The following is a 14,591-nucleotide window of genomic DNA, read 5'->3' as shown; positions in this document are numbered from 1 at the left end:
CTGCCTCTTGATCTATGTAAAGGTACCTCATGAGCACAATTAAGTGTTCTGGAATTCCCATTCTTTGCAGTGCTGTCCATAGTTTGTTATGATCCACACAGTCGAATGCCTTTGCACAGTCAATAAAACACAGGTAAACATCCTTCTGGTGTTCTCTGCTTTCAGCCAGGATCCATCTGACATCAGCAATGATATCCCTGGTTCCATGTCTTCTTCTGAATCCAGCCTGAATTTCTGGCAGTTCCCTGTCGATATACTGCTGCAACCATTTTTGAATGATCTTCAGCAAACTTTTGCTTGCATGTGATATTAATGATATTGTTCTGTAATTTCCACATTCGGTGGGATCACCTTTCTTGGGAACAGGCATAAATGTGGATCTCTTCCAGTCTGTTGGCCAGGAAGCTGTCTTCCGTATTTCTTGGCATAGACGAGTGAGCACCTCCAGCGCTGCATCTGTTTGTTGAAACACCTCAATTGATATTCCATCAATTCCTGGAGCCTTGTTTTTCACCAATGCCTTCAGAGCAGCTTGGACTTCTTCCTTCAGTACCATTGGTTCCTGATCATATGCCACCTCTTGAAATGGTTGAATATCGACTAATTCTTTTTGGTATAATGACTCTGTGTATTCCTTCCATCTTCTTTTGATGCTTCCTGCATCATTTAATATTTTCCCCATGGAATCCTTCACTATCGCAAGCTTTACTCCATCCACGTCATTAAGGTCAACTCTACTTTGAGGAGGCAGCTCTTTCTTCCCCAATCATCTTTTGAGTGCCTTCCAACCTGGGGGCTCATCTTCCAGCACTGTATCAGACAGTGTTCCACTGCTATTCATAAGCTTTTCACTGGCTAATGCTTTTCAGAAGTAGGCTGCCAGGTCCTTCTTCCTAGTCTGTCTTAGTCTGGAAGCTCAGCTGAAACCTGTCCTCCATGGGTGACCCTGCTGGTATCTGAATACCGGTGGCATAGCTTGGAGCATCACAGCAACACATAAGCCCCCACAGTACGACAAACTGACAGACACGTGGGGGAACAAAGGGATAATAAGCTGATATTTTTTGAAACATGCCTCGCTAGCCCTCTACAAAGGCTGCCCAAGTTAAAGATACTCTTTGAATGGGATCAGTGTTACAAGATGCAGTTTGGGAAGCCAGGACAGGCTACAGTGAGGACGTGAAGCCTGAGAGAAGATACCAAAAAACAAACCCATTTTGTCAAGTAGATTCTGACTCATAGTGACCCCGTAGGACAGGGTAGAACTGCCCTGTAGGGTTTCCAAGGTGCAGCTGGTGGATTTGAACTGCCAACCTTTTGGTTATCAGCCAAGCTCTTAACCACTACACCACCAGAGCTCCTGAGGGAAGACATGAGTGGTAAATAGAGGTAAGGAAGGGCAGCCTCAAGAGAAGACAGCACTGAGAGGGGCAAGAAGTGAATGTGAGAAAGTGTAGAAGCCCCATACCACATTGGAAAGGTTAGAATTCTTCTAGGCTCTTAGCTCAGCATTAGTTCAGGTTATGACATTGAACCCCAGCTCCCCTGAGTCCCATATTGTAGAAAGATAGAAAGAATGTTATATAAATAAATTAATACATAAATAAATAAAGCAAGCAAACAGTGCTTCCCCTTCCTCACGAAGATATCTTATAAATATGGCATGTATTAATTGCCAAGCATCTTTACAACTACACAGAAACATTTTGTTTTCTGTATCAAATACATTGTTTCTATTTTGAGTTTTGTTTTAAATCTCTGTTAAACTAAATGACCAGTTTTCTTAGTACGTTCTGCCTTTTCAAACACTAGCACAGAACTTGATTCTGTAGTTCATGTTTTCGTTTATTTTTTATGCTTCTGATATCTAATTTTAATATGTGTATTTGTAAAAACAAAGTCTACTGTTTAAATATTTTGGTGATAATAAATAAGTAAACAATGAAAAAATAATGTATGGGACCGAAAAGAGTCTTATATTTGGGAATAAAATGACATCTACTTCTGTTTCTTTTTGATTTAGTGTTTCGTTATATTTTGTTTTGGTGTTACTACATCACAAAGTTTTAGCACACTTAAAGCAATAGATGACAAGCCAGAGAACTACACTTGGCAGGTCTTTGCTGCCATCTTCTGTTTTCTTATGTAATTACTCATTGTTTCTCAGATTCTAAAAACTTCATTTCCTACTTCTTACAGTACTATAGGTCCCCTTTTCTCTTTTTTTTCTTCTTCTATTTTTTCTTTAGTTAAAGCAAAGTGAAGCAAATGCAGACACCAAGGAAAAACTCCCTTTGCGCCTGCGAATCTTTGAAAAATTCCCAAACAGACCGCAAATGGTGAAAATCTCAAAGCTTCCTTCAGATTTTACAGTTCCTAAAATCAGGTATTAAAAGATATCTCCAATTGTACTTATCAAATACATTGTAAAAGATTCATCTTTGATCCGATCCAGCCCTTATTTCCAACACATATGTATTTTTTTCTATTGTTACGTTATTGTCCATATTTATGTTCTCTCTACCTCTCTTTGAAAAACCATTGATTCCTTTAAGCAATATGTTCAGAGAAAATTCAATTACCTGTGTGGTCCTCTATTTTCAAACAGATTGAGAAACTCTCAATCTCAGGCCAGGTCTGGTACCACTACAGCGTTTGTTTAGAATACATGTCTGCGTACATTGTCATTCGTCTTGCAATTTTTTTAAGAACCGTGGCATTTTCCATTCCTACTAATTTTTCACCTCCAGTTAAGTAAATGCCTACTTTTTTTTAATATCTACTTTTTTGTAATGAGAAGAAATTACAAAAGAAATTCATCTAATTATAGCTCAATTACAAATAGATTTGGAATTATATGAAATGTTTACTTGACTAGTTTTAAAAAAAAAATCCTTGAGGGATTATAAAAGATGAGACTGGTGTGGTGCCATAATATTTAAAATTCAAATGAACTATATTTGCATTTCTGATTTTAAAGAAATGAAATTTAAAACCTGAAATGTGAGGTATAAAAGAGCCATAAATTGATTCAGGATTAGTGGCTATTTGAAGAGATGTTATTTGAATTCTCACCATACTTTGGAGATCAGATAAAGTAAATTTCTTTTGAGTTCTTTTGAGTCTTTAAATGTAAAATTATCTCTCAGGCATTCTTACGATAAAGGAACGGTCAGAGAGATCAGTTAATTCTCCCAATTCTTAGAAAGAAAGAAAAAAAAGTTTATTCTTATTTACAACAATAGGATTTTAAAAATACCATAAATAATTAAATGTTATTGCTTCGAATTTATTTCAAGGACATTACTTTCTTTTTTAAGCAAGAGTCACTGAAGATTCAGGAAGCTTTCCTTAAATTAAATATTTGAGTAATTAAATCTAAACACCATGCTTTGTATTACATGCCTTGTTTTCTATGACCTTCTGTCACTGCTTTATCTTAGCTCAAGCCAATGCGTCATTGCAAAATGCCATCCCTTGCTCCATTTCATTAATAATGCTTGACGTGTGTATACTTCGTTTGCAAAGGGAGAGTTTTATGAAGCAGTTTATTGACCGCCAGCAACAGGACACTTGCTGCCTCTTAAGAAGCCTCCCTTCAGCCTCCTCCTCGTCCTGCGATCACTCCAAGAGGTCTGCCATTGAAGACAACAAATACATTGATCAAAAAGTAAGAACCGCTGTCTCCAATAACCAAATGTACTATTGTCGTAGCCTCTGTGTTAGAGAAAAGAACCACCTCACCGTGTAAGATCCTGGAATCTGATGTCTCGGGAAAATAATAGAGACAACAACTTCATTGGTAGAAGAAATCGTTCAGCCTTTCGTGATCTATCATAACTTTTTTAATTTATGAATTTCAATTTTCTATTTCTAAAAGTCTGCCTGCCCATGTGACTTTGAATGCACAGAGTCCCCAGACCTGCATTTTCTGATATGCATAATAAAAGCTTGGAGCTCTGAGGCAGGATCCAGGTTTAATGATGGCCTCTAACTGCCTTCAGCAAGTAAGCATATTTATGTCCAGTTTTTACATCATGGGGAATAACCAGGGAAGGTTTCTTTAGAATCAGTAATAGCAACGGCCATTTATTGAGTACTTACTATGTGGCAGGAATTACCTCTACCTCTAGGTTAAAAGAAAAAAACCAAACCCATTGCGGTTGAGTCTATTCCAATTCATAGTGACCGTATAGGACAGAGTAGAACTGCCCCATAGAGTTTCCAAGGAGCGCCTGGTGGATTCGAAATGCCAGCCTTTTGGTTAGCAGCCACAGCACTTAGCCACTACGCCACCAGGGTTTCTAGGCACACTATTTTATTCATGATCTGTTTTACCTATTCGTTATATTTTGAAAAGTAGATACTGAATTTCTTTTCCGCAGATTCCACAGGAAAGTATCAATAGGGAACCACATGCAGGTAAAGCCAAAAAAAAAACCAAAAACCCCATTGCCACCGAGTCGCTTACAACTCCTAGCAACTCTATAGGACAGAGTAGAACTGCCCCGTAGAGTTTCCAAGGAGCAGCTTAAAGAAATGAAACATTTACTATTTATCTATTTGTAAAATAAGATGTAAAAGGTAAAACTGTTTAGGTGCAAAAAGTACATATACATGACATATGTCATATATATTTGGGAAACTGTGGCAAACGCAGTTAAGAACGCAACTAGTAACTTTGAACTCGCCCAGTGGCTCTTCTCCTCGCGAGACAGGCCTGGTCTTCTGCTTCTGAAAGGCCACAGCCTTGAGAACCCTACAGAGTTCTACTCTGCACACATGGGGTCACTGTAAGTCGTAATCAACTCAGCGGCAAATAACAACAATATTTATACAGTATATTGTGTGTATTATGCTATCTATATAATATTCAGATCCCTGGTGGCACAGTGGTTAAGAGTTCAACTGCTAACCAAAAGGCTGACAGTTCAAATCCACCGGCCACTCCTTGAAAACCCTATGGGCAGTTCTACTCCGTCCTACAGGGTCTCTATGAGTCAGAATCGACTCTACGACAATGGGTATATTATATTACTATACTATGTTATACTACACTATATGTACATATATATATATCAGTTCAATAGTATAATCAGTTAGAAGATGAAAGACTGACAATTTGTAACAGAGATTGAACATTAGAGGTTACGAAAACATTTACTTACAAACATGTCACTTTAGGAAGCCCTAGTGTATTTTTCCCTTAAATCATTGTCATCCTATTTCACTGCTTGTAATCAAATACCTACTTTCTATTATAATATGGCAATAAAATAACAAATCTTTCATCCACTGGGATTCTCTACTGTCCCTCATTCCAGCCAACCACCCTACGAAGATTAGACGTTTAGAGTACCTTTGCCTTTCTCCTTTCTGCCTTCTTTTCCCCTGACTCCTCCTCTAACGAAACACTTGACCTCTCCCTCAATTCCTAGATTCTATGCTTGGACACCCTCGTTCTAGATTACTATTATGACTTCCTTTGCAGTATGTCTCTTCTTTTTCAGTGATTTCCATTCATTTATTTTCTTTTAGTAGTTTATAGATGTTATCCCTTTACCTTATAGCATCTAAGATTGTAGATGAGAAGTCTGATGCCAGTGTCATTTTTTTTTCCCATTGGAAATTTAATAGGTTTTTGTTTGATGGTTGATTGGTTGATTTGATGGTTTCTTTTGAAAAGCTTGTACAGACTTTTCTATGTATCCTTGGAGGTCAGGAACTTTGCCAGAATGTACCTGAGTGTATGTCTTTTCTCACTGAAACTGCCTAAACTGAGGTGTTTTTACAATCTAAAGACTAAGATATTTGGTAAGAGAATTTTTCACTTACCTGTTGTTTATTAGTTCACCGTCTACTCCATGTCCTTCTGCTTTATCTTCACCTCTCTATTTGTGTTCTGTGCTTTGAGAGAGTTTTTCCACTTGGTCTTCCAGGCCACTGATTTGATCTCATCCAAGATCATCCTTTGTTTCAATGCATCTTTTAGAAGTTCAGTGAAAAACAACGAAGCTGTGTGTGTGTGTGTGTGTGTGCGTGTGTGCACGTGCGCCATATGCTTAACTCTAAGTGCTTTTTTTTTTTTTTAATTATTAAATTTATCACCGCAAACCCTGGTGGCCGAGGTGGTTAAGAGTTCAGTTGCTAACCAAAAGGTCAGCAGTTTGAATCCATCATGTGCTCCTTGGAAACCCTTTGGGGCAGTTCTACTCCGTCCTGTAGGGTCAATATGAGTCAGAATCAACTCAACAGCAGTGGGTTTGGTTTTTGGTTTTCTTCTCCACATTTCTATTTTGCTCAATATGTTTACCGAGCAGAGAAGCAAAAATCCACATTTCAGTGGAAAATCAGGTTGAGGAAAAGATGACTTGGTTTCAGCCAATCAGGCTGAAATTGCATTTTATATACTAGAAAGAAGATTTTTTGAAAGAAAATGTATTTCAAAAGCAGACTTCAAGCCAGAAGTGTGGAATGAGCCTCCAGTGGGGCCTATCATTGTGACCTATCTCCAGGAAGAATACCAAGAGCTGATATAATTTTGTGCCTAAAGGGGCAAAACACATATTCTTTTTAAAATCATTAAAAATATTATCACCAATAACACAAAACTGAAATCTTAGTTCATGAAAATTTATTTTTCTCTCTAAAAGGAAATGTGACATTTCTCGCTTTCCTGGAAAGTGATAAAAAGGATCCTTGGGACATGTAGGAAGGATAGTCTACGGAGAACTCGAGATAGCTCTGGGCACTATCACCATCCCTCCCTAAGAGATCTCTTTGTTGGATTAGGTTCACAGACGCTAAAATGATGCTTCTGATCTCTTCAGTGGCCTTATATTCTTTCATATTTCCATTTAGCACTTTTAAGTAACTAAAAGTAAAATAAAAATTATAGTTTTATTCTGTACCCTTACACTAGAGCCTCTATCATAATCTTCAGAGACAGAATAAACTGCAAAGACATTGCTTCTCGGTGGCATCCAAGTCACTTCTCCAAAAAAGACTAGAATTGTTTGAAGACCAGAGGCAGTCCCCAGTCTATAACATCAGCTGATTGAAATACACAATGCATGATCATATATAAAGAAAACTATAAATGATGGTTAGGTTGCCCTTCATCCCACATAAACCTGCTAGTTGCCGTTAAGTCGATTCTGCCTCATGGCAACCACATGTGTGTCAGAGTAGAACTGTGCTCCATAGGGTTTCCTGTGGTTGAGGTTTTGGAAGTAAATCCTCAGAACTCTCTTCAGAGGCACCTCTGAGTGGACACAGTCCTCCAACCTTTTGGTTAGCAGCCAAGCACGCTAATGATACGCACCACCCAAGGACTCCCATACATAAATGCACTTGACCGGTAATGTAGATAAGCTGCAGTTGGAATATTGTTTATCCTACTACAGCATTCATTATCTGGGTAAATGCTCCAATTTGAAAAGTGAAAGATAGAGAACATCTTTCTCTTTATCTCATCAACAGAGTTATGAGATTGCAGATACCCTATAGAAGACTTTATCTATGGTGTCATCCACTCTTAAAGTTCTGACTTTATTAGGTTGTCAGAAACATAGACTTAACAATTTCCTTCAGCATCCACTGTTTTCAGCTTCAGCTCTGATTAGTGTTCTTCATAAATACTTAGAATTTGTCTTCCTTGTTGAGTGCCATTGGGCCAGAGAAACATGGAACAGAAAATACCATTAAATGAATTACAGTGATGAGAATTTAAAAGACGCAGAAATTGAAGAGAAAGCAGCCTGGTATTCGTATTTTAAATTTGGCAAGCCCTTGCATTTTTATTAAGAAACAGGTCTCTATGAGTCAAAATGGACTTGACAGCACCTAACAACAACAACAAAGCCTCTTAAAAACAAAACTACATAAACACACAGCAACAACTTTGAACATAGACCAGGCCACTGCTTCTTCCCCTTGTATTTTTCAGTGATGACTAGAAATTTTCATTAAAATCTCAATTGCCTTTGGAAATGCCAAACCAAACAAACAAACAAAAAAATTACAATCAAGCTGATTCCGACTCATAGTGACCTTATAGGACAGAGTAGAACTGCCCCATATGGTTTCTAAGGAGCGCCTGGTGGATTTGAACTGCCGAAATTTTGGTCAGCAGCCAAGCTGTTACCCACCGCACCACCCAGTTCAAGGTCCTTTGCTCTACATGAAAAACCTATCCCATCACTATGCAATGTAAGTTGAGGCTGTTTTTCCTCAAAGTGTGGTCTGAAATAAAAAAGAAAATAAGAGGCTGACTTATTGGTGATTCTTACAAAGTGAACAAACTTTTCCCTCAAGTGTCACCTCTGAGGAGAAACTTCTAACTTCCACTGCTTAAGGGGAATCAATTTTCTCTTGTCAGGGAGAACAGTTAGTCCCCAGAAACCTGAAGATTACAAGTTAAGAAGGAAAAAAAAAAAAAAGCTGACAACAACAACAAAAAGGTGGGAATGGTTTTTGATTGGAAACCTTGGTGGCGTACTGGTTAAGTGCTATAGCTTCTAACCAAAAGGTTGGCAGTTTGAATCTACCAAGCACTCTTTGGAGACTCTATGGGTCAGTTCTACTCTGTCCTATAGGGTCACTGTGAGTTGGAATTGACTCGACGGCAACAGGTTTGGTGGGTTTTTTGTTTTTGATTAAGCATTGCAGAAAGCCCAAGAGCATGTGCTGGGCAAGATTTTCTCAGATTAATTACCCCAGCTTTGAATAATCTCAAATAATTCCCATGGCAACTTGCCTTTGCAGAGACCTTGTTCTTAAAAACAGCCCTGTTCGATTACCTTTATCACATATTTTTAAGCTGCCTGTGTTTCTCCCAGTAAACAAGAGACGAACAAAAATGTAAAATCTTTAAACCATTCTTGTGGTCTGCCCAGATCCTAAGGAAAAAGACAGGAAACAGTGATTACCTTCCTACACCTTGGGATGAATGGCTGCCCTTCCAGACTTGATAGAAATGAGATCCCCAAGTGACCATTCCCACATTGCTTTCTCCTCCCACACTCGCACATCTGTGGGCAACTTTTCTCCTTCATTAAAAGATAAACCTTCATTTCTGAAGAGGAGTTTTTCTAGTTTCCAAGAAAAGGAAATCAGGTAATGGTTTTTCAATTCGTATTTTTTCTCCATATTTTAGAGACAATAGGTTCCCTCAGCAGAGGTCTTGTTATAAACTGAGAAGTGAACTTGGTTTTCTAGTAGCCCTGGTAATATAATCACCCACTCGGTCTTCAGAAGTGAGTCATCTCAAGGGCAAGATTTCCACCATTGTTGAGTCTGGGGACTCTCATTGCTTTTTAGCCTGACCTTCATGACCTTTCTGCCCTGCTGTCTTTGTTGGACTGAGGAGTCCTGGTGGTACAGTGGTTAAGGCCTGGCTGCTAACAAAAAGGTCAGGGGTTTGAACCCACCAGCCATTCCACAGGAGAAAGACATGGCAGTCTGCTTCTTGTAAGCTCTATGGGGCAGTTCTACTCGGTTTCATAGGGTAACTATGAGTCAGAATCGACTTGACAGCAACGAGTTTTGGGTTGGCTTTGGTGGTGTGCCATTTCCGGGGTGAGAACCCAAAAGTGTCAGGGAAATGTGACTGACCCTCACCGAGCTACATCAACCTGAGTTTGATAGAGGGAAGAGGGCCATCCCAGTCACCCACTTCTCTCCCTGGACCTGCCAGAGAAGGTCTCCTTGCCCTTCTTCTTCACACACATTCATCATATCACTTGATGAAGGGCTCAGACCCCATAACTGGTAAAGAGCAGTGAATATTCCTTGGAAAATAGGGTAATATCTCTTCTCTCCCTTGTCTGCCTCCTTTCTGCTAAGCATACAGCAAGTTCCTTTCAAAAGTCTTCACAATTAACAGATAGCTTAAAAAAAAAAAATTTTTTTTTTTTTATATACAAAACAAGGAGGAAAGCGATAAATGTAATTATTACATTTTGTTAACACTTTTCCTTCCATAAGTATTCAACATTCAGTCCATCATTCAATAAGCATCTATGCAGTGCCTGTTATTCATCTGGCCCTCGTCTGGGCCAGGGGAATTCAACAATGACCAAGAAGCTCATAGGCTAGTGAGGAGAAACACATGAAAACGGATGAATGTAAAATATATTACAGGAATCAAGAGGCAAGGATGTCTCAGTTCACCTTTCAGGAGAAGGACCTTTGACAGATACAGGAGCAAGTTCCTCCAGGCAGAGGACAGTATATGAAAAGGCACAGAAAGCTAACCAGCATAACCTGCTTGGTGTAACAGCTTGAGAAGAGGAACCCTGGTGGTGCAGTGGTTAAGAGCTCGGCTGCTAACCAAAAGGTCAGCACTTCGAATCCACCAGCTGCTTCTTGGAAACCCTGTGGGGCAGTTCTATTCTGTCCTGGAGGGTGGCAATGAGTCAAAATTGACTCAAGAGCAAAGGGTTTTTAAATAAGATGGATGTAGATTCCAATCCTCATCTGCAAAGCAGATAACATTCTTGTTTTCAAGACTTGTTATGAGAATTAAATGATACAGTGTATGTTAAAAATCTAGCATCACACCTTGCATGACATATGATTTATGCCTAGAATACCAGATAAGAAAGGTTACTGTTATTAAACCATGTCATGGAATCAAACTTAGCAAATAGAATTATATCCATCATTCAAGACAAATGGCTTTTACTGAAATAAAATAACCTTCAGATATAGCAAGCTAGATGAGCACATTTTAATTATTTTTTTCCTTATTGTATATGAGTCTGATTTTTTTTTTTTTTTTTGAGTCAGGTCTTTGATGACAATATTTCATTTGCTACCCTCTTTCCCTATTCAGTGTCTTAGGTCCTCACAGAAATAAATTAAATTGTCCTGGAAAGACTGACTTTTCACAAAGTCTTGTTGATTACAGTATAGCATTTTCTTATATTCTATATAATTGCAGCATCTTCGATGATTTGTTCTAGTAACACACACAGCAAGTTACCCAGCTCGATGTATAATTTCCAGGAGGAACGTTTACTCACTGGAAAGAAACAGAGAGAGAGAATAGCTTGTTTTCATCTTTAGGGCTTTTGGGCTTCTGAAAGTTGTTTTTTTTTTTTTTAAAAAAATAATAGCTCAGCAACTCTACAATAGCATTCAAGACATCTCCCTAGGAAATTATAGAATACTGCCACATAACCAAGGAACCCTCGTGATGCAGTGATTAAGAGACTGATTGTTAACTGAGGGGTTGCCGGTTCAAACCTACCAGCCGCTCCTCGGACAAAAGGCCTGGTGACCTGTTCCCATAAAGATTACAGCTTTGGAAACCTTTGGAGCCGTTCTACTCTCTCCTATCCGGTGGCTAGGAGTCAGAATTGACTCGGCGGTAACAGGTACTACATAACCATGAGATACAAAGTGGCATGGTCAAGAGGAAGAAAGAAGTGGTGTTCGGCACACCAAATACAACCAAACCCAAACCCAAAAACCACACCCATTTCTGTCAAGTCAGTTCCAACTCATAGTGACCCCATAAGACAGAGTGGAACTGCCCCATAGGGTTTCCAAGGAGCTGCTGGTAGATCGAGCTGCTGGTGGATCAAACTGCTGACCTTTTGATTAGCAGCTGAGCTCTTAACCACTGTCCCACCAGGACTCACCATATATTAACAATCCTACGTATTTCTTTGTTTCACTTAAAGGTTCTTCAGTAGATAATTGAGTGCCCATTTATTCATAATAATGAAGAGGAAGCAAAAATATCCAAAACTTTTTTTTATTTTTATTTTCCCAGTGTGTTTATCTTAGAATGCAATATGGTTGCATTTCAATGTACATTCTTTCCTTCAATGATTATTTATTTATCGGGTCCTTTTTTTTTTTATATACGTATTATATATACATACAGTGCGCTGTATGCTGGGCGAAAAGCAGATTTTCCAGCCTTCAACTGACATAAGAGTAGGAATTCCCTATCAATGATAATTTTTGCAGAATATTTAATTGTGTAATCATTTTTAGCTGGGGATTATATGATTTTTTTTTTTTTTTTTTTTTGCATTCCTCGGTTGTAAGTCTGTTGGGGGTCAAAAGTAAATCATTCTAAGACTAAGAAGCTTTTATAGGTAATATGGAAAGCTTTTAATCTAGAGTTTTCTGTACTGTCTCCCAAACAGATACCAGAGAGCTGAGGTCACCGCTAATCCTATCTTTGCAGTTTATCTTTTGTTTTTCTTTTTAAACATCCTTGTCTTCTGAATTTAGTTATTTTCCATGAAGTGTTACGCCAGTCTCTAAGTGTTGCAGTTGTTGATGATGGTATTTTTGTTGTTTGGACCTGAAGGTCAAATGTAATTAAATCATAATTAGAGTCCAGGGGCTCTTCCCTTGTATTACTGGAGCGCTGTGTGTTTTAAATTCACAAACACCGGCATGATTAGAAACACCTCGCATTTTCTCCAGAATCATAAACCCATTCATCTTTTTTATCTCTGCAGCATCTGACAATGCAATTTGAAATCTTGGTCTTTTTGTTTATATGAGCTATATCCATAAAGTCATTTGGACTTTTACTTCTATAGTTAAAATATGCCTAACCAAAAAAACCAAACCCACTGCTATTGAGTCGATTTGGACTCATAGCGAACCTATAGCAACCCTATACGACAGAGCAGAACTGCCCCATAGGGTTTCCAAGGAGCATCTGGGGAATTCGAGCTGCTGACATTTTGATAAGCAGTTGAGCTCTTAACCACTGCACAACCGGGGCTCCAAAATATGCCTAGCATATTTTTATAGTTTCTTACCAATAAGCACTGTGTATTACACATATCTGATTGCTTTTAGTAATTGGAGATGCTGCTCTTCCCACACCCTTTGTATCATCAATTATCGTTATGCTCGTCTGAGTGAGGTGTAGGTGTTAGAGAGCTGACCAGATCTATAGTGACTCTGGGATAGTGCTGTAGCAACTAAAGCACTGTTATAAATTCAAGTGCAAAACATCCAGTCAAATAAGTTTATAATTAAGTTTCCATGGGAGCAGCAGTCAAGAAATCAAATGAGGTATTGCACTGGGCAAATCTGCTGCAAAAGACCTTTCTAAAGTGTTAAAAAGCAAGGATGTCACTTTGAGGCCTACAATGCGCCTGACCCAAGCCATAGTATTTTCAGTCATTGTCACGTGCATGCGAAAGCTGGGCAATGAATAAGGAAGACTGAAGAAGAATTGATGCCTTTGAATTATGGTGTTGACGAAGAATATTTAATATACCATGGACTGCCACGAGAACAAACAAATCTGTCTTGGAAGAAGTACAATCAGAATGCTCCTTAGTAGCAAGGATGGCGAGACTTTGTCTTATGGACTTTGGACATGTTATTAGGAGGGACTAGTCCCTAGAGAAAGACATCGTGCTTGGTAAAGTAGAGAGTCAGTGGAAAAAAAAGAGGAAGACCCTCAAGGAGATGGATTGACATAGTGGCTGCAACAATGGGCTCAAGCGTAGCAGCAATTGTAAGGATGGTACAGAACAGGGCAGTGTTTCCTTCTGTCGTACATAGGGTTGCTATGAGTCGGAACCGACTCGATGGCACCTTACAACAAGCTTCTAATCATTTAGTTTCCAATTTTACGAGCTTTCTCTCTTTATCAAGTTTGACTTGATTTACATTTGTTATTTCAAAGATTAGTCACATAAGAATGTAGACCAGAAAAGGAAGACATTCTTTAATATAATCAAATTCATTCATTCTTGAATCTATTTCAAGCACCAGCTATGCACAATGCTAGACAATGAAGGAAAATGTAGCTGGCAAGGAAGATATGGTCCTTATTGTGTGAAGCTTATAATCAACTGGAGTTCACAGGAAGGATAAAACACTTACAGAGCTCAATACCTGACAGCCCAAAGGAAGTATAAAGATTTGGGGTATGTGTGTGTGTGTGTGTGTAGGCATACATATTTACATGCATATTTTAACTTTTATATGTGGTATATTTTCAAGGCTCAGATTTTATAATTTTATAATAACTTAAAAAATCTTGACCCATCTAAAACTCCCTGTTCACTAAATTTGCATGCTAAAGCACGTTTCAAAGCTTCATAACATATTACAATGGTATTCACCTGTGTGTACATCAACATATGACCATTTTAATCTCCATGCCACCTACTGTAATCACCTTTATAAATTTTTTTCTTTTTAAATTCTCTCTTTCCCAGCATATTGTCAACTCCATTAAAAGTTTATTTTATAAAAACATCTTTCCATACGTATAATTTGTCATATGTACTTTGGGATTAATTTTCAGTTCACGGGTCCATGAAAAGTTCAAATACAGCCCAATGAGGTATTAAATTCAACCTATGTAATTTTGAGTAATTGCATATTTCCAATTGCTATATTTTATGTGGGAGACTTATTCAATAAAGTGTCTCATTACACTAATTACACTACACCTTTCCAGCACAAATGACATTCATCAAGCCCTGCTCATCAGACCATGGTTTTGTAGTCTACGGTCATACTTTTATAACCACTTTTCCATTTATTATTAATCCTTTAATGTTTTCAAAATGATAAAAGAAAAATAGTGTCTC

At 38.3% G+C, this 14,591-nt stretch overlaps 1 protein-coding gene across 3 annotated transcripts in view; it reads left to right on the top strand.

Annotated features, from left to right (window-relative positions):
- NALCN (sodium leak channel, non-selective) overlaps positions 1-14,591 on the top strand; it is a 406,966-nt gene that overhangs the window by 285,742 nt on the left and 106,633 nt on the right. For 2 of the 3 annotated variants that reach the window (XM_049867215.1, XM_049867214.1), the window contains 2 exons: positions 2,250-2,386; positions 3,529-3,670. The exons of the other annotated variant lie outside the window; for it this stretch is intronic. In XM_049867215.1, coding sequence (XP_049723172.1) covers positions 2,250-2,386; positions 3,529-3,670 — 279 coding nt within the window. The remainder of the gene's footprint in view (positions 1-2,249; positions 2,387-3,528; positions 3,671-14,591) is intronic. 3 annotated transcript variants of the gene reach the window in all.

The sequence above is a fragment of the Elephas maximus genome, chromosome 23 (genome assembly GCF_024166365.1).
Source record: "Elephas maximus indicus isolate mEleMax1 chromosome 23, mEleMax1 primary haplotype, whole genome shotgun sequence".
Classification (NCBI taxonomy): domain Eukaryota; kingdom Metazoa; phylum Chordata; class Mammalia; order Proboscidea; family Elephantidae; genus Elephas; species Elephas maximus.
The sequence above is the reverse complement of the archived record's forward strand: the minus strand, read 5'-3'. Positions and strand labels throughout refer to the sequence as shown.